This window comes from Pseudonaja textilis, chromosome 2, assembly GCF_049901715.1.
Source record: "Pseudonaja textilis isolate UNSWEBS1 chromosome 2, rPseTex1.2, whole genome shotgun sequence".
Taxonomy (NCBI): Eukaryota; Metazoa; Chordata; class Lepidosauria; order Squamata; family Elapidae; genus Pseudonaja; species Pseudonaja textilis.
Window position 1 is genome coordinate 224,256,626 of NC_141991.1, and position 25,977 is coordinate 224,282,602.

The 25,977-nt window shown below is 35.2% G+C and overlaps 2 protein-coding genes across 4 annotated transcripts in view; one reads left to right on the plus strand and one right to left on the minus strand.

Moving 5' to 3' along the window:
* Positions 1-113: 113 nt before the first annotated feature.
* Positions 114-15,110, minus strand: ANKRA2 (ankyrin repeat family A member 2). 2 transcript variants are annotated; one of them, XM_026718096.2, is made up of 9 exons: positions 14,804-15,078; positions 13,272-13,639; positions 11,900-12,058; positions 10,352-10,417; positions 9,328-9,425; positions 5,624-5,749; positions 4,673-4,739; positions 4,370-4,450; positions 114-3,518 (listed from the first exon to the last, which is right to left on the minus strand). In XM_026718096.2, the coding sequence occupies exons 2-9, from the start codon at positions 13,558-13,560 to the stop codon at positions 3,463-3,465; spliced, it is 942 nt and encodes a 313-aa protein (XP_026573881.1). In that variant the 5' UTR covers positions 13,561-13,639; positions 14,804-15,078; the 3' UTR covers positions 114-3,462. The 2 variants fall into 2 exon arrangements, with proteins under 2 accessions (XP_026573881.1, XP_087783268.1); XM_087927142.1 differs by having other exon boundaries at positions 2,087-3,518; positions 14,974-15,110.
* Positions 15,069-25,977, plus strand: part of UTP15 (UTP15 small subunit processome component) — an 18,035-nt gene continuing 7,126 nt past the window's right edge. The window contains exons 1-8 of one of the 2 annotated variants that reach the window (XM_087927141.1): positions 15,069-15,595; positions 16,826-16,988; positions 17,657-17,749; positions 18,181-18,365; positions 19,324-19,502; positions 20,985-21,110; positions 21,494-21,629; positions 22,686-22,770. In XM_087927141.1, coding sequence (XP_087783267.1) covers positions 16,899-16,988; positions 17,657-17,749; positions 18,181-18,365; positions 19,324-19,502; positions 20,985-21,110; positions 21,494-21,629; positions 22,686-22,770 — 894 coding nt within the window. In that variant the 5' untranslated portion in view covers positions 15,069-15,595; positions 16,826-16,898. Of the gene's footprint in view, positions 15,596-16,814; positions 16,989-17,656; positions 17,750-18,180; positions 18,366-19,323; positions 19,503-20,984; positions 21,111-21,493; positions 21,630-22,685; positions 22,771-25,977 lie in introns of both variants that reach the window. The other variant, XM_026718083.2, reaches the window with a different exon arrangement.

Sequence of the window (25,977 nt, forward strand, 5' to 3'; positions counted from 1 at the left end):
CTTTATTAGTATTTTTGTATACAATTAAAACAATCACTTGTGGATAGTGGTGGGAAATGAAGGTTCTTGGCTTTAAATTTTATTTTGATAAAAACCTAAAATCTTCCAGAGCCACCTCTTTCGCATTACCTATTATTTATTCTAACATATAATAAAATGGATTTAAGTTCACAATTAGATTATTGATGGTGGTTCAGCTTTTATCTGGATAAAAGACAGGTTAGATTACTCAGTTATAGATAGGCTGGCACTAACCTTTTATTTAAAGGTTTCATGGTTGGCTTAATCTTCATTGGGTCACCCCTTCATATACTGGACTTCAACTCTTCAAGTTCTTAACAGTAGGACATCTTTATTAGCTGAGAATTATACAAGAAATCTGATATTGAGGAGCCTAAAATGGAGAAGGCAAACTTAAAAGGATGTTATTTAATATAAAAAAATTCCTTTGTTTATTTAAATGAATATGTATGCATGATCTTTGCTAACATATCTATACAGTGTGGACAATGCAGAATAATATCACATGGCTTCAGAAGAGCCTAAAGGCATTTACAATAGACTTTCAAATAATAAAGGAAATATCTGAGTTGCTGAGATTTTAGTGATAGGGTGATTTTTTTTAGTTTATTCTTTACAGCAACTGTTTGCCATTCTCCTTTCCATGTGGAAGTTAATATAAATAATTGTTCAAAATAACTACACATCGATAAAACTACCATCAGGAGCTGTTCTGGTTTCTTTGCTTTTATTTTTAAGACAGCAGTTTATTAACAGCAAATGACTGTACGTTGTCTTGAACAACTGGATCATTAGCAGAATTGTGTTCATTATGTCTAGATGCAAAGAATACTAAATTTGAAACAATTATTTAGACCAAGGGTCTTCAAACTTGGCAAGTTTAAGGCTTGTGGACTTTTAACTCCCAGAATTCCTGAGCTAACATGACTGGAGGAAGAATTCTGGGAGTTGAAGTCCACAAGCCTTAAACTTGCCAAGTTTGAAGATCTCTGATTTAGACATTGGTATCTCACAGGAATAATTTATAAGTACAGTAGACAACAAAATGTTCACAAGTGTACAGTTCATGACAATGCATGTTGTCTCAGTTGGATGAATCTTGATTTTTAGATAAAATAACAGCTGCACTAGTGTTTGGATAAAAGCTTGTAGAAATCTCTATTTCAGTCTAAGACCAGAGAAGGGCTTTTGTGACAAGTTACCTGTTTAAAAAAGATAGGCACAGGCAAGATGGATAATTTGACATTTGTACTATGCTCTAAAACGACACATAAAGAAGACTTTCTTTCCTAGTGTTATTTTAGAGATAGTAATTAATCCAGCCCATGGATAAGTAATCTACCTTGGGTACTATTTGGATGAAAGAACACCAGGAAAACCTAGAACTTATAGGCTGCACGGAAAAGTTGAAACAATTTCTTGGAAGGTCATGGCAAATCAGTTTCATATTGCCATTAATGAAGAAATGAATGGCAAATCCTTGTCTTTGCCTTAATAATGAAAAAAAGCAGTTAAGATGCATGAAATATACAGCATCCCATTTTGAACAAAAATAATATGCCCATTAAATATGCCCATTAAAATTGACAATATGCCCATTAAAATTGACTACTGTAGATAAGTTCTTAAAATTGCTTAAGTCGGGGGTAGTTATATAGTAGGAAAGTATCCAACGCTGCCATTTACCCAAATAGCTATAATTGTGTTGGTGCAGCCTAGTTGCTTTCAATAAAACTTCTGGGACCAGAACTGCGGTCTTCAACATGCTGTTGCAGAAGACAAATTATCCACATGACTCATGTATTTTTATTTATATGGTAATGAATACTGTGTGCAAATAGTGTGTTAACATCTTTTACAATTTCAGTGAACTACAGGAAAAACTGATTACTATTCAATGGTGAATTGGAAGCATGGAATAATGGCAATATATAGCTTGCTGCTAGTTATAAATACTGAGGAAAAGCTATTTATAAAAGATACAATACAAAAACATGAAAAAAATCATGATAGACAAGAGCTCAAAAACACAATTTGTACTTTATATAAAATACTCCGAAAACAGTTTAAAACTGTAGGTTTGCTTTCCAGTCACAATTTTATAAAACCAAAACAGCATTTTATCTCAGAAGGCTTGAGAATATAATAACGTATAGTATATTAAATATACATTGAGAGATGCATACGTTTTTGGCCACCTAAAAATAAGTGGCAGAAGCTAAAGGATTCTCTTTGGCTAGTAAGATTCTCATAAGTAGGCGAATCTACCATATATTAAGTATTGCACAATTTCCCCACAACAGTTTAGAGGCATATGTCTATTTTCAATGAAACATGTTTACCTCATGCTTTTTGCGTCTTATGTGAGAATTAACAATTCCATACATGCAATAAAGATAATTTTCAGGATAATATCAATGCATGGGTTGAAATTTTGTTACAATCGACTGTAATTTCACTTAGTGGTATTTTTTATAACATTCCTAAAACAGAAGGCTTTGAACCAACATTACAATAAGATACATTTATTTTAGGTGGTTCTTAATTAAAACACCAATATTTTTAATTGTAATAGTGTGCTAATGTTAACAATTTTGTTCAGTCATCCCAGGTTATAGCTTCAGCCAGCAATATTGTTTTTTGTGTATATATTATTTCTCTATCCAATTCAAATACTTAATCTATAGTAGAAAATCATATTAAACCTGTATATTTCAATAGAGGCACTGAAATAAAACAAGCTATTTGTATAAAAAAGTCTGTTCTTCTAAGATTTTAGAAGTCAGTTGTAAACATTAAAAATCCTTTCTAAAAACAGCAAAGAACTGATTGTTTATACATGAAAATAAATAGACACAAGAACTACACATTATAAAACCCCTACTGGCACTAACTGAATCAAATTAATTCGATTAATACAGTCTGAAAAGCTATCTTGCTATCAGTTTGAAATGTATAATTCATACATCAGTATGTAATATTGTGTATTGTCATAGTACTTTTAACAATTCATTTTTCAAGTGCATACATGAAATAGAAATAAATAGATAAGTTTGAATTTTAAACATCTATGAACATCACTCAAATGAACATGGTTCACCTAAAATATAACTCAAAAGAAAAAAAACTGCTTGAATAAATCCTGTAACATTTTTCAGCTTTCAAGTGCTGTTATTACCTATTCTTGTATCTAAACATTGAAACAGAAATTCTAATGTCATAGATCCTACTATGAAATATTGGAACAATAAACCAGCACTATGGTACAGGAAAGGTTTGCTGGGGCAAAAGGCAGTCTCTTCTACTTATAAATCAACTGCTAAATATGCATGTCACCATTTCAAGCACATTTGGTAAGTAGTAAGAATGAAGAACGGACTAAGTTACCAATTAAGAGATGCTTTTATACTGAAGTCCATTTCTTCTCTTATTCCATAGCTGCTATTCTTTGATATTTTGAAGGAGTGATAATAAATGAGTCTCAATAACCTGTTGAACTGAAATAGAGGAAAACATGGTTAGCATTCAATTATTTAAACCGGGGACTTCTAAAAGCACTGAAACATGTGAGGACTAGAGAGATTTTGTAATAGTTGATATATGCATTAGGCATACACCTATTAGTTTCCAATACACAATTGATTACACTTGTGAAGAAAAAGAACCAAGTTACACCCAGCGATATACCTAATTCAGAGTGGCTGTGGTTAGCGATGTTGGGTGGGAGTTCAGACCCAAGATACAGATTTTCTACCCTTCACTTCTATATAGAAAAAATAAGATTTGCTGTTTGAATGCATTGTTAGGAGTAATGGCTGTTCCCAAGCCTTGACATTGATAAAAGCATAGCTACCATCCTGTATACATATGTATACATATATACAATGTGTCACTGCAAATACATTTATGCCTTGTGTAGCCACACGATGGTTTTTTTAGATTATTAAAGTTCTATTGTGTTATCCCTTGAACATGCTGTACTACAACCAAGCATTGGTGAAAAGCTTAGTTCTAACTGTACATTGTGTGTGTGTGTGTGTGTGTGTGTGGTCATTATCCACACACACTACAAACAAACAGCCATTTATAACATTAGGAATATTTTTATCTTGACATTAAAAGGGAATTGATACACATAATATTTATCTTTGCTTAGCTATGTAAAGGGTAAAGAATGCTGTTCTTTAAAGAAGCAGTAAGAAACACTTGGGAGGACTTCTGATTTAACAGGCCATGGTTCTAAAATGCCCATTCGAATATGCATAACAAAACCTATTAAGTGGCTAAACTAACCAACTGACAGTAAAAAGGACAGCAATAGTAAAAAGGACAGCGCTTGAATACTCACCACTACGATGGCCCAAAGCTACAGCGAGATCCATAGAATTATATCCAGAATCAGTTTCTACAGTTGGATCAGCACCATGTTCTTTTTAAAACAAAATGACATTTAGGAATATGTACATAAAGGTTAAATCTCATTGTTTAATCTAACAAGTTCCTGAACTCTTACTTCACAATGCCCTTAGGGTGCTCCAGTGAATACCCTGACAGTTCCATTTATTTAGCAAAATACCCCACACTACCTCTGAATTCACTGCCACAACACAGTTTGGGCACTATAGGTTTAATTTGTATTATTAATAATTACCTAAGAGTATTTTGACACATTTCACATGATTCCCATGAACAGCATAAAGCAAGGGTGTACCACCATTCTGAGGAGAGAAAAAAATTAAAATTTCCTTTGCATAGCTCAATGATAAAACCATTTGTCCCAAAATTTCAATTTATTTATCAGCAAAGTGTATCATATTGTCCCAATTCATCTTTTTCTTATCAAAGCAAGAGAGGTGGATTTTCTTTTGTGAACTAGACTTTAGCTTGCACCCACTAATTAGATGGCTTTCTTGTGGTTGGGCTACAACTCAGCCTGATGACCAGAATACTACAGGAAGCATTCAGATATCCTGGCTACTTGGAATGTGGAAAGGAACTACAAGCCATAGGTGCCCTCAGATCCTGGAAAAATAACAAGAAGGAAGTGTTCAGGAATTAAACCAGGTCAGAGAAGTTGCCATTCTGGTATTCTAATAGTTTTGTAAGATGACACAGAGCAGAAATTGCAGAAAAATAAGACTTGGTAGGTATTCTTTCCCAAGGTTTAAAAAGAAGAGGAAGAAGTAGAAAAGAGGGATGGACATTATAGGAAAGTTGTAGAATAATATGTTAAAATGACAGACCTTTATCTCATTTCTGTGTCAAGCTTAACTTGATGAACTTAAGTCCCTTGAAAATTATCTTAGCCATTTTGATTGGTATGAAGAGCCAAAACCCATAATTATACAGTCAAGGAAAATAAAGTTAAATATGTTTATACAATCCAATTTACCATATCAACTATTCACAAAATGAAGAGTATCAAAAAAAAATTCTAAAGCAGACATTCACCCTTTATGCTCTGCTGGGGGCATATCAAGTGCTGTGATGTGTACCCAAGCCTTGGTCTATGAATAGGTAGGTAGGTAGATAGATAGATAGATAGATAGATAGATAGATAGATAGATAGATATGGCACTTGCACTCCCACTGAGAAACTTACCCAGTCATATTCATTTACATCAACTCCACAATCCAGTAGCATCTTGACAATGTCTGTATATCCTTTACTACATGCTAGTGAAAGTGCACTCTCTCGTCCTTTCCCCAAGATTTGTGGGTCTGCACCCTGTCAGGAAAAGCAGCATTGGTTTCATTATCAAGATCATTCAGGTGTAGAACACATGGATCAATCAAATGATCTAAGTCCAAGGATCAAACCCATTATAACATATAGCCATTTGCTTCTTTAAAATGAATGCAACGTCTCCAAACAGCCAAGGAAAAATTTGTTTGAATGAGCCATTCTTTCTTCTTCTTTTTTTGTAAATTTTATTTGAGTTTTCACAAAGAAAAAAAAATACAAATAAAACATCTTTTTTTAAAGCAGCATAATCCCGGGTTACATTTCTTCATACAGACACAAATTCAGGTTCATGCTCATTTTTATATTCTATCCCATATCTTACTACTATTTTACATTTTCTGCATAGCTTCTCCCCTCTTTTAATTTTCTCAATTTTACTTTAATTATCTCATCTCAATTCAAATCATTGTATTTATATTTTTTGTCTGTCCTGTTTCAATTATCTATTATCTTTTCTCATTAAACAAAATTTTTCCTGTAGTTACTGATTGGATTATGACGCCTTTATATCTTTTCACTAAAGTTGTAACATTCAATATAATACATAACTTCCATTCGGATTCTGCTTGGTACATTCTTAAAATACACACTGTATTCTTAAAAAAAGAAAAAAATTATAAATGTATATAATTAAAACAACATTCCATTCCAATTCAATTCTATCATTAATATTCATTAAAGTCAACATCTTTAACATTACTTTTCAATTAAATATCATACTTCTATGGGAACAATTATAAGCTTTCCATAGTTAATTCCCCCCCCTTCACTTATATTTTATTCACTTATTTTATTCACAAACATTTCACTAAATTACACTATTTTATCCCTCATTTTAATCATATGTTGTATCCAATTTTCTAAAGTTATTTCTATTACTAACATAACAATACAGTCTTATGTACCTTTACAGAATCCCTTTTTCAGTTAGATTTTCACCCATTATCTTTAAATAGGTCCTGTTTGAAGGGCTTCGGTGACAGACAGAAATCCGCGATCGTGCGTGGTTTCTGTCTGGGCTCACCGCTGGAGTGCCCCGAGATGGCTGGTTTCGGGACTAAGCCACTCCATAGAGGTGAAGAGGGGGGAGACTGCCAGCAGGGTCGAGGAGAGCTGCATCTCTCCTCCTCAGCTGGCCGTTACTCCCTTTCCTGAAGGCGGTTGCAGCGGTGGTCAGAAATGTCCACCACAAAGAAGAACTCGACCAGAAAAGAATGTGCAGGAGGAAGATAAGAAGTGAATGTTTTGGCTGACCGGGTTAAATTGAAATGCAACAACCAAGGTACCCTGGAATTTAAACTTACAAAAAAATAACATCGCTCCCAAAGAAGAGTCGGAAGCAGCGAAGCCAAGTGAAAAGGGAAAGGTTTGGCTTTTTTTCCCTTCTCTCTCCTTCCCTATACTGACAACTAAGAGACTTAAATAAGAAATCAGAAAAATCCGCTTTGACATCAATAGGCAATTAAGCTGAAAATAAAACAAAATGCCAAAGGGATAATAAAGATTTCTGGACATTAAAAACGTTCTTTTTCATAAGCAGGAAGGGAGAGAAAAAGAATAAGGGCAGGATCTGGAAGAGGGAGGAGACTGCCTGGAATTAAAAAGAATCTAAAGTAAAACTTCAACAAGACTTCTAAAAGATACATTTTAACTGAAACTTTGCAACTAAATAGTAAACCCAGGAAGAGAAAGTGAAAAAAAAAGAGTAAAAAAGAAACAGCTTGTGTGTATTTGGATTATTTGGTGATCTTTGGAGTTTTGGTTATTATATTTGAATGACTAAAATCAATCGGGTGGTTGTTTAAAAATTTATACAATGGCACCACTTCCGGATGAATTGAAAATGGAACGTAAAAAGTACAAAGAAGATGCACAAGAAGGGAAGGGTTCTTTTGGCTTCGTTTTTCAATTCTTAGAAATGGAGATTTGGAACTATGAGAAACAACAAGAAAAGACTGCAAAACAAGAAGACTGGGACAAAGAAGAAGTCATCTTTAATGAACAAGCAATTTTATGTGGGGAAGAAAAAGGAAAGGGGGGAAAGAGAATGGAAAATTTAAGACTTAAAAAAACAACCAAAGAAAAGAAAAATAATTCGAAAAATAAGTATAATACTGGAAAGCAACAGAAAAGGGGAATACAGAAGAAAGAAATAGAGGTAGAGAGACAAGGGGGTAAAAAGGGGAGAGAGAAGAAGAGAGGGAAGAAGGAAAGGAAAAGAAGTTACAAAGGACCGGAGCAAGATATAGAGAAACAGGACCACTCTTTCTTCTTATGCACAACTCTTCCTCTGTTGCAGTTTAAAATAATTGCTTCTTAAATCTGACCCTTCAGTCAGTTTTTTTAAATAATAACCTTTACATTCCTAAAGAATAATCACATATCTTTACTCATTGTATTTTCCACTATCCCTCTTTTAGAACAGGAATGCAAAATAATAGTTTAAGTACTGATGAATCTATCATTTAATATGATTCTGGGGAAAAGGTTATTTATTGCTCCTATGAAAGTATTAGACAAGGGACATATAGAAATAGAGAAATAGACAATTAACGATCTGGATATGAAATTATTTCTATAAATGGAAAAATACTTAATAGGAGACTAATGCAGTATCATTTATAACTGCAGATCAAAACACTTTGAGCTCTACTGATGTTACTTACATACCTTAAAGAGACTGACGCCCACAAAAGGCCGACAGTCCTAAATCTTGTTCCCCAGATGTGTTCTGAGTCTTTATACTATTATCCCACCATCTGTTTTGGGGCAGTAGTTTGATATTTCTGCTGCCACCATCTATTGTGGTAAGAACAGCTCTGGTCATAACAAGCAGCTTGCAAATTATTTCATCCAAAAGAAATCCAAAAGAAAATCTATCATTCTGGAAAGATAATAAGGTAGCAATGGATTCCTACAAATTAAGAATCCTCTGCCCAAAATATTACAGACCACAAGGAGATGGTTCAAAATATTAGAGATCACCAGAAAATTCTAAACGAAAAAATCCATCTTCATGTGTATAGCCTGAAATACGGAGGAACGTGGAAATTAAATATCCAGTTATATAATTTGTATCAAGAGATAAAGAAATATAGAATACATTTTTTTAAAAAAATCCCTAATTCAAATTCCTAGTTATATGTTTTACATATTTTTATAGCAACCAAAAGTTTTCTGAACCAAATGGTCCTCTTGTTAAATTTCCTGCACTTCTCTAGTTGCTAAAGATCCAAAAATTGATCATAGGCTGCTGAGGAAGATAGAAATGCTTTTTACATCCAGCCTATCTCTATAAACTCCTTTCTGGTTTCAGAAAAGCAGGAGAAGTTAGAAAATCTTGCTCTGTACTAGACAAAGAAACCATTTTCACTCACAGGGATACGGCTTGTGAATCTAAAGTCTGCCATGCAGATTCATAATACTTGCATACTCATTTCTCAGTTTTTATATTTTCTTGGTACTGATGCAACTTCTTTAACAATTTACATTCAGATGGAAAGAAACATCTGCTTGTAGCATCACTAGGCATATATAAAATACAATACAATTTCACTTACATTTTGGAGTAGAAATTCTACTACTGCGATTTGCCCGTGAGCTGCAGCCCACATTAGAGGAGTAAAGCCTTCTTCATCCATATGATTGATAACATTTTCTGTTCAACAAAACATACAGGTGAACTCTCCACTTATTCTGCCCTTGAATTACCCAACTGCTGCCAAAACTTGCATCCCATTCATAGTACTTTGGGGGCTGCAAAATACACTTTCCATCTCCATTTGGCTGGAGGTTCAACCATGTCTGAGCTACATAATCCATCTGACATGTTAAAACAGATTTTTTCTGTTTTTGTTTCTTTTTAGTTTAAATAAATTATGTTTTAATCAGATAAAATCTTTTTATATATATTCCTACATCAGTTCTCTATTACAAAAAAAAATCCTAAGAATTTCTAGCTGAAATTAAAAATATAAACACTCTAAAACACTCATTATTAGTTGTTCACATTCATCAAATAGTCAAAAAGGTACACAGGCTGATCTCAGAGGTAAGAAAAAAATTATCTGTGACAACACTGCAATTTAAGCAATGTCATAGGAAATCCTGTCAGAAATGAACAATGACATAAGAAGCAGCTTGTACAATTTAAGTAAAACTTTTATTAAAAAACATGTTCCCTTGCTCATGTCATATGATTCACCAAAATTAAGGATACCTTGAATAATAATTTCATAGTACTATAATAAAAGGTTTGCTAATAAATATATTTTCCCAATGAAAAAAATGTAGAAGTCCCATAATGCAAGACTATCTATTGCTTTTAAATCTTTTCTTTCTGTAACACTGGTACATAGTTTTAAGTATATATATCAGTATTTGTATCAATGCTGATATAAAATGATTTGACATGATTAATTGAATTAAAATGATTTTGAACTTATTTCAAAGCAGCTGGAGAAAAAGAATGAATGCAAGGAAGAAATGGAAACTTTCTTTAAAAAAAGAGCCCTGGTACAGACCCCACCTAGCACCATATTATCTCTGCCAAAACCCCAGAAAAATCCAGAGATAAATTCTTACCTTGTTCTATACGTGTAGCTAAATATAACATTTCTCCCTGAGCTGCCAGCTGGTGAACAGACAGAGCTGCAAAGGAAACAGCAGAAAACTATATTAACAATTCGGTAAATAACAAAATTCGGTGGATAACCAGGAATCCACAGACACATAAATTAGGTTTATACTACAAATTGTACTAAGATATGGTTTGTCTTTAACTACAGTTATTATACTATATCACTTAGGTTCACACACTGAACTACAATCAAACCCACCAATTATCACATTGGTTTGGTATATGAAGTCAATCACAGGGTTAGATACTGGTAGGACATATATTAAGAAAGTGAGAGCTTCACTTTAGTAATAGTTCAGTTACAAAGCAATATGGTTGTATCTTTCATTGCTATAAGGCAACATGGCTGTACAAGTTTTACAATATATCTTTCCTGAGTAAAGCACTTGTGTGGAATTCTTGATGCAGAATTTGGTTGTTTGCTTGCAGATATTTTATTATCCAACTACATAGCATCAATGCTTATGGGGGTGGGATTTGCTCTATTTATATACAGTACCTTGCCCTGCCAGTATTGATGGAGATGGTATTGTAGTTTATTAATTACAGTATTGTTTTCCGCTTGTGTGGAATTCATCCCTATTTATCTGAATGTTGACTACTGAACAGGATGTATTCTGGTCTTTTTGTTTCCTTTTTGGCTTTTTTATTTTCTCTTTTGAATGGTAGGTAAATGCGATTTATCTTTACAATCTCAATTTATGACCTTAATAGAGCCTGCCCATCATAGTCATAAATCGTGGCAATTTTAAAATGGGTCAGTTACATGACCAACCTGATTTTACAGCCTTTTTGCTGTGGTTAAGTAAAGCAATGGTTCCCTATGGATGTGATTTTTGACAAAATATTATAAAATGTAGTCATGTGACTGTGGGGAGCTGCAAATAGCCATAAATGCAGCCATGTCGCCAAGTGCCTCAATTCTGTCACGACTGCTGTGTCAGTTGGAATTTTGAATCCAGGTCATAAACAGCCTCAAGATAGGTCCATCATAACTTCAAATGGTCACTAAGCAACTGGTTGTAAAGTTAGGACTACCTATATGTATCTATTGATGGCTAATTTGGCTAAGTGCCAACTTAAATGAATTCCCTAGTGATTTTGGATTTATTTTGGTTTAGGATGCAGTTTCTCAGTTGAAACTAGGTTGAGTCTGTTCATGCATTGTGAGATTAAGTTTTTATTGCTAGATGGCAGCAGTGAAAATCCTCTGCTAGTCTTCTGCTTACTTGTCCTATATAATGGCTATTACAGTCCTGACATTGTATGCTGTAGGACTTCTGTTTTTCTTCCTTGGGCTACTTAGTCTTTTGGTTTATTTAAGATGTTTTAATTTAAAGGTTTATATATATTATCTTCAATTGGTAAAGTACTTCTCTGGGTCTGTGGTAGAAAGCAGCCAAAGTAGCTTGAAGGCTCCTGAGGACTTCTGTATCAATATGTATTTCTGGGACTGTTTTCAAACTTAATTCTTTCTACAGAGAAACACGTACAGTTTACAAGCAAAGGTGTTGTAGAAACTTCATTTCCTCTGTGCTTGTTAGTTAAAGTAGTTGACTGCTTGATAGGTGAAAAATGCTTAGTAGTTGATGGAGTATAGACGTGTCTCACTTGAATCCCAGGAGAAGGAGAAGTGTGGATGTTGCACTCAGCTAGGTTAAAAAAAAAAGCTACTGTCAGAATGTCATATGGTATAACAATAATTTATTATATGAAGCAATGTGGTTGTTTCATGCTTTATTTAGATAACAACAGAGCTTATCCTCAGTTCAACATTTGCATAGTTAGAAGGACAAATGTAAAATGCAAAATAAACCATAGACTCAGGCAATTTAAGGCAAATGAGATTATGTAGGCAACCTTCATAATATGCCTGAAGATAACCTGGTAAAATATTTTTGGCTCCTAGCTTGTAATGATAATCTAATTATCTGACAGAAAGAAATATTTAATCAGGATTCTGCTCATGGTATAGGAAAAAGATGGCATTGATCACACTCTTGAATGGCCTGTAGTAGCAGTGGGATGGAGCCACCCTAGCTCCATCCCACTTCCACTACACTAGGGAATTGGGGGTAGGTGCATTGTGCTGTGTTGGTTCCTTTCCTTTCTCAAAGGTCTGTTTCAGTTGGTGTTAATAAGAGGGGAGAAGACCAATCCTTAGTCCCTACTTGTGCAATGTTTCAGGGCTTCGTTCTTTCTCCCCTCTTGAAACTACTGGGTGAGGTTATCTGACAGTTTGGGATGAGGTACGACCAATATGACTGGGAACACAAGTATATGCAAGGACCTGTTTTGTAGTTAATATAGTCATTATAATACCATGGGTGCTTTATTCTCAGCTGCCATATATTTTAATGTTTGCATTATTTTAATTATTATTTAAATGTTGTTTCCCCACCCAGAGTGAGATGGGCAGCCATATGAAATAAATATTACTCTATTTAGTAGCTTGGATTGGACAGACCCAATCATAACAGAAAATAGCAGGACCCTGTATTTTTATTCCTAAATTATTGTGTATATATCTGAGACTAAATATTAAGTCAATCCATAAACGTGGAAAGTTCAGGTCACTTTACATATAAGAATGGCAGAAAAATGACAGATTTTCCACAAAAGTGGAAAATAGAAGGGAAGAATATTAGATATACTTGCTGCCTTGAGTCATTTATAAAAAGAATGTACTATAAATAAATAATAAATAAATAATAGCAAAGAAAACAGGAAAAATGTTGGGTCAGATAAGATGGAACATCAAATCAAATTTAAGTCCATTCTTTATAAAAAAAAATACACTGTTCAACTACACCCATATACTCATTTCCCTTGATAGCATTATTGAAATTTTTTTGAAAAACTGACCTTTAAATAATACTGAAGCCACTTCAAGGTCAGAATTCACTTGATCTTGAATATTTTTGCTATCCTCTTCATTCAAGGACTTGACAAATCGAGAACATACATTCATATCAAACCTATTGGGCAGGATGAATTTCATTCCCATGGTAACACTCTGAGGTGGTCCTTCCTCCACACTGGACTCAAGGTGATGTTCAACTTTAATATCTGGCATATGAGACAAGCTAAAGGTGCCAGCACAATCTTCCACAATTAGCTGGGTATCAGCATCTAGATTGGTTGAAGACTCCATGATCTGAATTTCAATTATGTAATCTGTTTCTCAAAGTATTTGATGTATTCTTTTTTTCAGTATTGAGATTTCTAATAATCTATAGTTGGAAACAAAATACCAGTAAATTAGAACACTGAACACTGATTCAGTTTACTGTGCAAAAAATAGCAGTCACTACTATAAACAACTAATTAATTCTGAGTAGTGTAGAATATTCTCCATCTTCTGTACATAAGGAAAATCCCAAGATAGCCTCTAAAATTTCTATACTGGACTCGACTCAAATCAGATTTTTACTATGTTAGAAGGGATTCAATCAGTTCCTGATAGAAGTTTTAAAAATTGAAAAGGACTTCTTTTCATAAACAGTGACTGATGATCTCACATAGATGATCTCACTTATGGCAGAGTACTTTGGGGATTTATCTTTGCCAGTTTCGTTGCTGGTTTTACTATAGGCAGGGCTAATGCATCCTGAACATGACATTTATTTTGGATAAAAACTACATTTAAATTCCACTTTTAAAACCATTCCATTCCATTAAGTTCTTTTGGGGGAAAGCATGTAAACCAAGACAGCTTACAGAACAAACATGAAACATCACATTTTATAATAGCAACAGTACTTCACAGTTATACCGCTTCACAGTACTTTACGGCCTTCCCTAAGCCGTTTACAGAGTCAGCTTATTGCCCCCAACAATCTGGGTCCTCATCTTATCTCACAGTATTTTTCTTTTTTCAGGAAGGCTCCCTATGAATTGCAACACAAAACCAGTACAGGCAGTCCTCGACTTACAGCAATTCATTTAGTGGCTGTTCAAAGTTACAAAGGCTTATGACCATTTTCCACACTTTTGACCTTTGCAACATCCCCACGGTCAGATGATTTACATTCAGATGCTTGACAGCTGACTCACATTTATGACGGCTGCAGTGTCCTGGAGTCATGTGATCCCCTTTTGTGACCTTCCGACAAGCAAAATCAATGGGGAACCAGATTCACTTAACAACCATGTTATTAATTGAAGAACTGCAATGATTCACTTAACAAATGTGGCAAGAAAAGGTGTAAAACGGGGCAAATTAGAAAAATTATCACTTAGCAACATACATGTGAGGCTCAATTGTGGTCGTAAATTGAGGACTGCCTGTATCTTTCCATCGGACACCTCTAAGTTATTGTTTGTTGCCGCATGAATGCGACACAATTGCAACCAATTTAAATGCCCTAAATAGGATGCCTGTGAGATCTCCTCACCTGCAGAACCGGCATCTAGCAGAAGGACCTCCCCTTCGCAGACCCGGCTTACTTAAGCCGACCCGGGTCTCAAACTTCGCCACTAGAGGTTCCTCTATGGAGCGGACGCGTCTGTTCCCGCCACCTCTCCGGCTTCACTTCCACAGGTCGCCGAACCCTTCGCCTCCCACCTCGGCATCCTTCAACTCCATTGTCTCGCTTCGTTCCCCGCGCTGTAGCGCCCAGCCGCGGCTGTTGCGATTCCGTCTCATGACGTCACTTCCGTCGAAGCACAACAGGGGACTCAGAAACGGGGGCCGGCTCTGCTGCTTCCGGTTACTACCCGTCAGCTGGGCTGCAAGCTTCCAGAAAGCCGCGAGAGGGCAATACTGAGGAACTCTGGGAGTTGAAGTCCACAAGTCTTAAAGTTACCAAGGTTGGAGACCCCTGTCTTGGAGGTTTGCTCAAGAGAAGCTCAGCTCAAGACAAGGAAGACGCTCTGGATTAAGAATGGGGAAAATTTAGAGCAACGCAACCCCCTATTTAAAAAAAAATAAAATTGCCGAGGACAGGGAGGAATCGCAAAGCCGTTTCCCTCCGGCTTATTCTGCCCTCTTCTGGCAGAGGAATGAAAAAAATAAGCGGAAAGGAGCGCGAAAGCGCCTGCGAATGAGAAAAACAGTCGCCCTGTGCCAGGCCGCCGCAAAAGTTAGAGAGGAGGCGCGTTGTGATGACGTATTCGGAGCCGCTACACTTGCGTTGCGATGGCGGCTCCCTCGGTGGCAGCGTGAGAGTGAGGAACCGGAGGACCAGGTAACCGCGATCTGATTGTAGGGGGGGACTCCCACAGATGCGAAAGACCCCCCCCCCGCCTCTGAAAACAGAATGGTTTCCTTCCCCTGGGATAGCTGTTGCATTTTCGGCCTCAATTCCTCCTCTCTTAATATAGGTAGACGGTAGCGTTTCAGTGGCAAGGAAGGCAGAGGAGGAACAGACGCTACTTTCCCCACCTTGTCGTCTCCCTTCCAGAAAATGCTGCAGGAGCATTAGAGTAGATTAACGCTTCCTTGTTTGCCTGTATTGTTGTGCAGGTAGTCCTGGAAAGCCTTCAAGTGAATTCTGAAAGCAGCGCTTTCCCATGTTTGCAATCATTGGTATTTGGGGCAATGTTGCTTCTGAATAAAGTTCCTTGGAGCAGTTGTCCACTGGCATTCCTGCTATCAATGAATTCTAAAAGTAGCTGCAATAAAAAAAGTGCCCCATGTTATCTGTTACCAATCTGATTTCTTTTAAAATGGAGAAGGGGGGTGGGCAGAATTTTATTTTATTTTATTTTATTTTTTATTTAGTTGTCAAACATGTACAAGAAAGCAAGTATAAGTATGAACATGAACAAAAACAAAAGTAAATACAGATAAATGGGGACAATAAGACAGGGCATGCTGGTGCGCTTATGCACACCCCCTTTATTATTTATTTATTTATTAATATTTACTAATTGAGCATAAAATCTGTATGGTCATAAACCCAGTTTATGAACTCTGAATATATCAGCTATAAATTATCATTTGCAATTTACTATGTATGTGATTGTTGACAGTGAGACTTTTGCTCACATCCCTCTTCAGAGCTTGTAACTATTGTCTCTAAGGAAAAATATAAATCTTCAGATTTAAAAAAAAACTGAATGGAAAAGTGTAATAGAATAACAGAATTAAAACATACCCTGGAAGTCTTGTGTTCTAACTCCCTGTTCAAGCAGGAAATCCTATCTCATTTCAGATAAATGGTTATCCAATATCTTCTTAGAAATAGAATACTTATTTTAGATTATGTAACAAATATAGTGTAGATTATTGTAGAATGTTACCACCTCCCATTTCAAAATGAATGAAACAGGTTAGTCTCCAACAGTAATTTGAATTCTAAGATTTATTTTGCACATTCATATTTTAGATAAAAAAAGATTGGAGAATTGTCTGTTTACTTGTTTTTTTATTTGAAACAACCTGTTTGCTTTTTATTTTAAAAGGTTGCATTTAGAAAATTCTATCCCTATGAAGTTTACAGATAGAAGATTGCTTTCTGCTCCTGGAGAAATTTCATTTAAGAAACAATGGCAAATTACAAGCCTGTAATAGTTCAGACATTTCCCAAGCTTGGAGAAAAAATTACAAAGGATACTTTGTATTGGAAGAATTATAAGGTAATAACACATACTGTAGTTAATTATAGGAACTGAAACTGAAATTCTTTGTAAATATTACCTGATTTGTCCCAAAGGTGCTTTTTCAGCAGGCAACTGGACTTTTTTTTTTCTTTTGAAGACATTTCGCTTCTTATCCAAGAAGCTTCTTTAGCTCTGACAAGATAATGGGGAATGGAATGGTTGCCTCTTGAAAAAGAACCTTTGGGACAACTATAACCAGGATGACTGAGAATCTCTACACACTTTTAGCATTACCTGATTTGATTTTTTTAAGTGAAAAAAGAAAAAATGCAAAATTTGTATATCACTTCTGCATTTTCCCATTCATGGATGAACCTTGATTTAATGAATCCTCAGTTTAGCTAACTTTAGAATCAATGGATCAGATTTCATCCAAACATCCCCCCATAAATGCCAGACAAGTTGATTGCATTACAGTCTTGGTGAGATAGTTGAAGTTGCAATAATTTAACCTACATTTTACAAAACTACAGCAATTATGCAAAATATGCTCATGTTAATTTTTGAGAGCCAGTTTAGTCTAGTGGTTAAGGCACCAGGCTAGAAATCAGAGTGTGAGATAGTTCTGCCTTAGATAGTAAACAGTTTTCTAATAACTTTGCCTTAAAAAGGATAATAATGTTTAATGTACTATCTTTGTTCAGACTCCCATTCAGATAAAGGAATTTGGTGCAGTGAATAAAATAGACTTTTCTCCAGTTCCTCCATATAATTATGCTGTCACAGCCTCATCAAGGGTAAGATTTAAGTTAAATTTTGTTTTAAAATATCTACACTTTTTCACATTCTAATTCTACTTTATATTACAGGAATGGTGTATTTCTGCAAATTCACTTGCTGTATCATCCTATTTTTACTGCAGTAGAATAAATATGTCCATTTGCTGAAGGAGTCAAAACCATGCATAGGAAATTCAGTTCTGTTATATGGAAAGGGCTTTTATAATCCCATAGTATAGACATTGCTACAAACCAGAGTTATTTTTTGGCCATTTCACATTGGCCACACCAATATCTGTGCAATGAGAGTCAGAATATTATGGTTATTGACTTTGGCATAGGGCACATGGATAATGATTCTTGCAATAACTGAGACCATAAGCAACAAAGCTTTTGGCTTTTTCCAGTGTCATTCTGAATGAAAATTTGTGCATTATATGTTGTTTTAGATTCACATATATGGGCGATATTCACAAGAGCCGATCAAAACATTTTCTCGCTTCAAAGATGTAGCTTATTGTGCTACCTATCGAGAGGATGGGCAACTGCTTGTTGCTGGCAGTGAAGAGGGCAGCGTTCGGATCTTTGACATTGGTGGGAGAGCACCATTAAGACAGTTTGAAGGCCACTCCAAGTAAGTATGGGAACGTGACTGTACTTGATTCATTGTCTAATTGTTTCAATCTACAATTGTACTTCGGAGTAATTGAAATTTCAGATGTGAGAAAACATATTTGAAGCATCTGTTTTCTCAGCTAATCAACAAACGTGTTAATTATGTTGCAAATATAGTATTTATAAGTAAGTTATTATGTCTATTAATGTCATTAGTCACAGTGCATTGATTTAAAAATGATTCGTGTATGTATATGTAAAATGTAGTCTTTTAGGATATATTTTTCACATTCACTTTTGCTGCATTAGATCTGATTTTATTTAATTGTGACAGAAAACCTGATTATTTATTTTGCTTTTAATTAATGTTACTGAAAATATTAACAACCTGGAAACATTTGACTATTGATCCAAGCAGTGTTTTCAAAATTGTATGTTTTAAAAGTGTGGCTACAGTTTGTCTCTTTTTATGAATAGTACAGAATTTTAAAATATGAATTGTTGAATATATTTAATTTGCTAATTAAAGTTTAGTTTTTTATTTGCAAATTTTATAGGGTGCTCAAATCCGAACTATTTCTGGCCCATAAGCTGCATATAATATCCTGTTTAGCACATCATGCTTAACCCAGAATAACTGGATCATTGTTACCTTGATGAGTGAACTCAGCCATTTTATTTGTATTTGCTATGTGAATTAGATGGACAGCTTCCACCTATTTATAAATATTATTTTCTTAGATCTTTAATGTATTGTTCTCAAGTTTTGTGTTAATTAATTTTAAACAATAGAGATGATTTCAGATCCAGACTTTTAAGTATCTCAGATAATCCACATAATTCAGAAAACCATGCTAATCAGTACTCTAAAATAGTAGAATATACAGTGTTTCATGCTTTGAAGGTGGTGTATTGACTACAGCAAAAAATTGAAATGGCCTTATATTTATTGTTTTTTTTGTTATTGTGATTTATAGAGCAGTCCACGTTGTAGGATTTCTGTCTGATAAGTACCGAATAATGTCTGGAGCAGATGATTACACAACACGGGTCTGGGATGTTTCAACTTCATCTGAAATAGCCTGCTACAAAGAGCACACAGATTATGTAAGATGTGGCTGTACTAGTAAACTGAATGCAGATCTTTTTGTAACAGGTTGGTGATTAACCTTACATTTACTTGTGACAAAATGACTTCCTGAGTGATGTTTTCATTACCGTTACAATATTATCCTAATTATAAATTTCTTATTTATGTTCAAATATATTGATTTTCCTGATTCAGCTTGGTTTTCTGCTCTGTATTTCATTTTTTTGGGGGTGGGGTGGGGTGTAAGAATGACAATCATAATTGTAGGTTGGTAATTCAAAAATTCTGCAGACATTTTGGAATCAGAACATGAAATCCTTAGATGGCACATTTGACCTTAGATTATAAGACGCTTTATGTTGAAAACTTGGTTGTTGTTGAGTTTGTTTTATTGTTTTTAATGTTTGTAAGACATTATACGTTGTAAGACACCGAGTAAAATAGAATAGAATACTTTATTGGCCAAGTGTGATTGGACACACAAGGAATTTGTCTTGGTGTAAATACTCTCAGTATACATAAAAGATACATTCGTCAAGAATCATAAGGTACAATGCTTAATGATAGTCATAGGGTACAATAAGCAATCAAATCATACTAGGAAACAGTCAATATAAATCGACAGAGTTACAGTCATACAGTCACAAATGGGAGGGGATAAGTGATAAGGAGTGATGAGAAGATTAACAGTAATAGTAGTGCAGACTTTGTAATAGTTGAACAGTGTTGAGGGAATTATTTGTTTAGCAGACTGATGGCTTTCGGGGAAAAACTGTTCTTGTGTCTAGTTGTTCTGGTGTGCAATGCACTATAGCATCATTTTGAGGAAAGGAGTTGAAACAGTTTATGTCTGGGATATGAGGGGTCTGTAAATATTTTCACAGCCCTCTTTTTGACTCATGCAGTATACAGGTCCTCGATTGAAGGCAGGTTGGTTCTTGACTTACAATCATTCATTTAGTGACTAGTTACAAAAGCACTGATAAAGTGACCCGTGAATGGTTTTCACACTACTGTTGCAGCATCCCCATGGTCACGTGATCAAAATCCAGGTGCTTGGCAACTTGGATTATTTATGATGGTTGTATTGCCCCAGGATCATGTGGTAACCATTTGTAACCTTCCCAGCCACTTCTGAAAGCAAAGTCAATGAGGGAAGCCAAATTCATTTAACTACTACATGATTCACTTAACTGCAGTGATTCATTTAACAACGGGCAAAAAGTCATAAAATAAGGTGCAATTCCATTAATAACTGCCTCATTTAGCCACAGAAATTTTGAGCTTAATTGTCGTAAATCAAGGATTACTTATAATCAGTTTGTCAGTTTTCCAAATTGGGCAGTTAGAAACAGGCACCGAAACTACAACAAGCTTAATCAAGACAAGTAGGACAAGTTGCCACACAAAAAGCCAACAAACCCCATTCCTTTGTGTTAAAGTACTAACAAAGTTAGATTGTGTTTTAAGTCTGAAGAAAAGCACATGTGCTGTTCCTTCATGTGTTGTGACGCACTAAATCTTTTCTTCTTCTGGGATACATTCTAGGTTCCTATGACCATACAGTGAAAGTATATGATACACGGACAGACAAAAGCATTATGAAGATAGAACATGGGCAACCAGTTGAAAGTGTTAATCTGTTTCCTTCTGAAGGTCTTCTTGTGACAGCAGGTATTTCTTTTAATCAGAAGGGTTTTTTTTTCTATCTCTCTTTGCCATCTTTATTTTAAACAAAACATCCTGTTTTTATTTCCATATGCAAAAACTCTGTTTCTCAGTTGCTGTTGTTTTCATTACACAAGCATAGGATGGGGCAGATATGAAGTCCCTGTGACTGCTTAATGCATGCTGAGATTTGCAAGCCTTTTCTAGATTACAGTCTAGTTTCTTTTGCCGCACTCCAAGTGAAAGTGCTGAATCTATTTAAAGCTATTTTGTTAGTAAAAAGGGGCTATTTTGTTAGTAAAAAAATTAATAGATTGGGAAGAGAAGTAAATTATGGATATTGCCTTCCAAAATGTCTGTATAAAATGCTATTTTTAAAAACTTTGCAGGTGGTCGCTACATTAAAATCTGGGATATTCTTAAAGGAGGCCAGCTATTAGTGTCCTTGAGAAATCACCATAAAACTGTAACCTGTTTGTGTTTGAGTAGCTCTGGTCAAAGGCTTCTCTCAGGCTCCCTAGATCGGTTTGTATTTTTCAGCATTTTCTATCAAACTTTTAATGGTTCTGTGCAATGAATGCATATTCAATTAAAAAATTGAAAAGTGGACACATAGCTTAGTGGCATTCCCAAAGTATTGAGTGCATTTCTTCATTTTCTGAAGACAAAGGTGAAACTTGCAAGCTTACTGAATCTCAGAATCAGGGCTACACGTCTAATGATGTGATTTTGGTGCCAGCAATAGATCGCTGTCTTTTCATTAGCTGGATAGAAAATATGACCATTTTAGTCATATATATGAACAAAGAAACTCATTCACAAGAAGGGGTACATAGTGTTGCAACCATACATAGAGATGTTTGTATGGCAACTACATAAATCAGTGATACAGGGATCACTTTGACAACTTGAGGTAACTTTTGAAATTATTTTTCATTCACATTCCTGAAGGGCTGATGATGTCATGGCATCATGTGTAAAAAGCCTGGAGATATTCTTCAGTGTTTGACTGGGAAGAGTGGGGACCTTGGGAGTTGTTTCAGGTATATTCAATCTTTCAAAGAAAAAAAAGTTGGTCTTGCCTGCTGAAGCAGTAGGAAAAGTAACTGCTCAGTTAAGGCTATTAAATAATATGCTACATTGTATACTTTATTTTATTAAATACAGGTGTCTCTTGACTTAAAACCACAACTGAGCCCAAAATTTATATTGCTAAGCAACAGTTAAGTGAGTTTTGCCCTTACTTGTCACAGTTGTTAAGTGAATCACTGCAGTTGTTAAGTTGGTAACACAGTTGTTAAGTGAATCTGGCTTCTGACTTTGCTTGTCAGAAGTTTGGTGATCACATGACCTTAGGATACTGCAACCACCATGAATCCATGCCAGTTGCCAAGCAGCCAAATTTGATCATGTGCCGTGGGGAGGTCCAATGGTTGTGAATGTGAAAATGGAAATGTCACTTTTATCAATGTCATTGTAACTTCAAACGGTCATTAAACAAATGGTTGTAAGTCAAGGACTACCTGTATTGACAAAATTACAGCAAAGGGCTGATTATGGTATTGATATTTTCTTTTTTAGGCACGTGAAGATTTACAGTACAACTTCCTACAAAGTAGTGCACAGTTTTAACTATGAAGCATCAATTCTCAGTCTTGCATTGGCAGTAAGTAGTATAACCTGGTGGATAAACAGATAACAGTCATTTGTGTCTTTATTGTTCTAGGCCAGTGATGGCTAACCTTTTTGGGCTCCTGTGCCAAAAATTGTGTGCGCTTGCACACTCGCACTCACGTGCCAGCAGACAGAAAGGCAATGTGTGCCCCCCCACACCCCCTACACATGCATACGTAATCCCCACCCATCCCTGCTGCCCTCTTACTTGGACTGCGCCTCATAGCTAATTTTCGGCCGGTTTGAGGCCTTTTTTGGCCTCCCAAAGGCTTGAGGAAGGCTTCTGCAGGTTTTTGGCCTGCGAAGCCTGCAGAAGCCTTCCTCAAGCCTTTGGGAGGCCGAAAAAGGCCTCAAACTGGCCGAAAAATCAGCTGTGAGGCGTGCACATACCCAGTGAGGTAAGCTTGCCTGCAGCTCGGGTGCCGGCACAAATGGCTCTGCGTGCCACCTGTGGCACACGTGCCATAGGTTCACCATCATGGTTCTAGGCCAAATGTGTTTGGCTTGCTTTTTGTTTTAACATAATGCAGTGAACCCTGCTATTTTATTTTGTAGGCATTCAGATTTTGTCAGTAAAAATGCTTATCCGTCTTAAGTTTTTGAATATAAGGTGCTGGATACAAAGACATTTATAAAAATAGATCCTTTTAAAGAAGATGTTGTGCATATGCCATGCTTTTGAACAATATTCTTCAAATTTACATAGCTGCCCAAATAAATAACATATCTGGCTTGCTAATAAAGAAGTAGGAGCAAAAACATGCATATAACAAAGCAAGTAAAAGAGATTTACCGAGGTATAAGCCACAATGGAATACTTAATATATGGTTAGAATAGTTGGGCTAAAAAACTTGATTGGGCTTAACCTCAAGCCTGGTAATTTAATATAGTTTTATTTGATTAAAATCTTTTAGTCTGACATTGTAGAATGCTTCTTCATGTTTAATATTAGGAGTTAATTTCTCTCTGAGGCAGTATTTTCATAAAATTAATATAATTGAACTTTTTTTTAAAATAAAGTTTTATTGAGTTTTAACAAAACAAATAAAACATCTTATTTGAGTACAGCATGGTTCTGGGTTATCACATTTCCATACAAACACAATTTCATATGCATATTCATCTTTTTTTAAAAAATAAAATTTTATTTGGGTTTTCACACATATAAAATACAAGTAAAACATCTTTGTTGAAAATAGCATGGTCCCGGGTTGAACTTCTTTATACAGACACAAAACTCAATTTCATGCTCCTTTTTGTGTATTATTCCATATCTTATACTATTCTACATTTTTTATATAGTTTTTCCCCTTTTAATTTTCTCAATTTTATTTTGATTATCTCATCTCAATTCATATCATTATATTTATACTTTTGTCTGTTCTGTTTAATTTCATATTATCTTTTCTCATTAAACAAATTTTCTCCTGTAGTTACTAATTGGAGTATGACCCCTTTATATCTTTTAAGTATATCCATTCAACTCTTATTTAAACTTCAATATATACCTTAAGGTTATGACCTTCAATATAATACATAATACATAACTTCCAATTGAATTCTGCTTGGTACAATCTTATAATACACACTATATTCTTTTTAAAAAAGGATTATAAATATATGTAATTATAAATCCTCATTCCATTCCAATTCAGTTCCATCATTAATAATCATTAAAATCTTAACATCTTTAACATTTCTTTTCAATTAAATATCATACTTCCTTAAAGACACGTATAATCTCCATAAATAATTTTCCCCTTATTTCTCTTCACGTATGTTTTGTAAATCATTAAATATTCATTTTGTTACATTTATTTATTGACAAGCATTCCACTGAATTACGATAGCTATTTTATCAAATATTTTAATCATACATGGTTTCATATTTTCTAAAATTATTTCTAATATAACAATACTATCTTGTGGACCTTTGCAGAATCCCTTTTTCCATTAAATTTTCACCCATTATCTCTAAATAGGCCCTATTTTGTTTCTGTCCTTTATAACTTCTTTTCCTTTCTTTCGTACCTCTCATTTTCTGCCTCCCCTTTTTACCCCCTTGTCTCTCTACTTCTAATTCTCTCTTCTGCATTTCCCTCTTCTGTTGCTTTCTGATTTTATACTTATTTTTCACTCTATTTTGGGGGGGAGTTGTTTTTCCCAATCTTAAACTTTCCATTCTCTTTCCTTCCTTTCCTCCCCCCAGATTACTTGTTCATTAAAGATGGCTTCTTCTTTGTCGCAATCTTCTTGTTCTGCAGGCATTTCTTGTTGTTTCTCATAGTTCCAAATCTCCATTTCTAAAAACTGAAATACAAAGCCAAAAGAACCTCTGCCTTCTTGTACATCTTCTTTGTACTTTTTAAGTTCCATTTTCAGTTCTTCTAAAAGTGGAGCCATTTTAAACAGTTTTAAACAACCACCCGATTGATTTTAGTCATTCAAATACAATAACTAAAAATCCAGAGATCATCAAATAATCCAAATAGTCCCAGCCTGTTTCTTCTTATTTCTTTTTCCACTTTCTCTTCCTGGGATTTTTGTTGCAATGTTTCAGTTAAAATGTATCTTTTGGAAGTTTTGTTGAGATTTTGCTGTGGGTTCTTTTTAATTCCAGGCAGTCTCCTCCCTTCCAGTTCCTGCCCTTTTATTCTTTTTCTCTCCTTTCCTGTTTTCAAAAGCTTTTAATTATCCAGAAATCTTTATTATCCCTTTGACTTTTTATTTTCAGCATTAAATGCCTATTAATGTCAAAGTGGATTTTTTCCCAATTTCTTGCTTAAGTCTCTTAGCTGTCAGTATAGGAAAAGGAGAAAAAAAAACCCAAATCTTTTCCCTTTCCTCTCTCCTTCGCAGCTTAAAAATCTTCTAAGGGAACAATATTATTGTTTTTTAATAGTTTCAATTCCAGGGTACCTTATTTGTTACTTTTGACCTGGTCAACCAAAACTTTCTCTTCTTATCTTCCTCCTGCACATTCTTTTCCGGTCGAGTTCTTCTTTGAGGTGGCCATTTCTGACCACCGCTACAACCGCCTTCGGGAAAGGGCGTAATGGCCAGCTGGGGAGGAGAGATGCGGCTCTCCTCAACCCTGCAGGCAGTCTCCCCCTTCTTCACCACCTCTACAGGGTGGCTTAGCCCCAAAACCAACCGGCTTGGGGCGCTCCAGCGGCGAGCATGGATCGAAGCCTTGCA

What these genes read in the sequence shown, in the direction of transcription:
- ANKRA2 (XM_026718096.2), bottom strand. Translation starts at nt 13,560, where the DNA reads ATGGAGTCTTCAACCAATCTAGATGCTGATACCCAGCTAATTGTGGAA. An exon ending in AACACCTTTGCTTGTAAACT is followed by an intron (nt 10,418 to 11,899) that starts GTACGTGTTTCT and finishes TTTCCTTTGCAG; the next exon opens with CTCTGTCTGTTCACCAGCTG. An exon ending in ATGTAAATGAATATGACTGG is followed by an intron (nt 4,740 to 5,623) that starts GTAAGTTTCTCA and finishes TTCTCTCCTCAG; the next exon opens with AATGGTGGTACACCCTTGCT.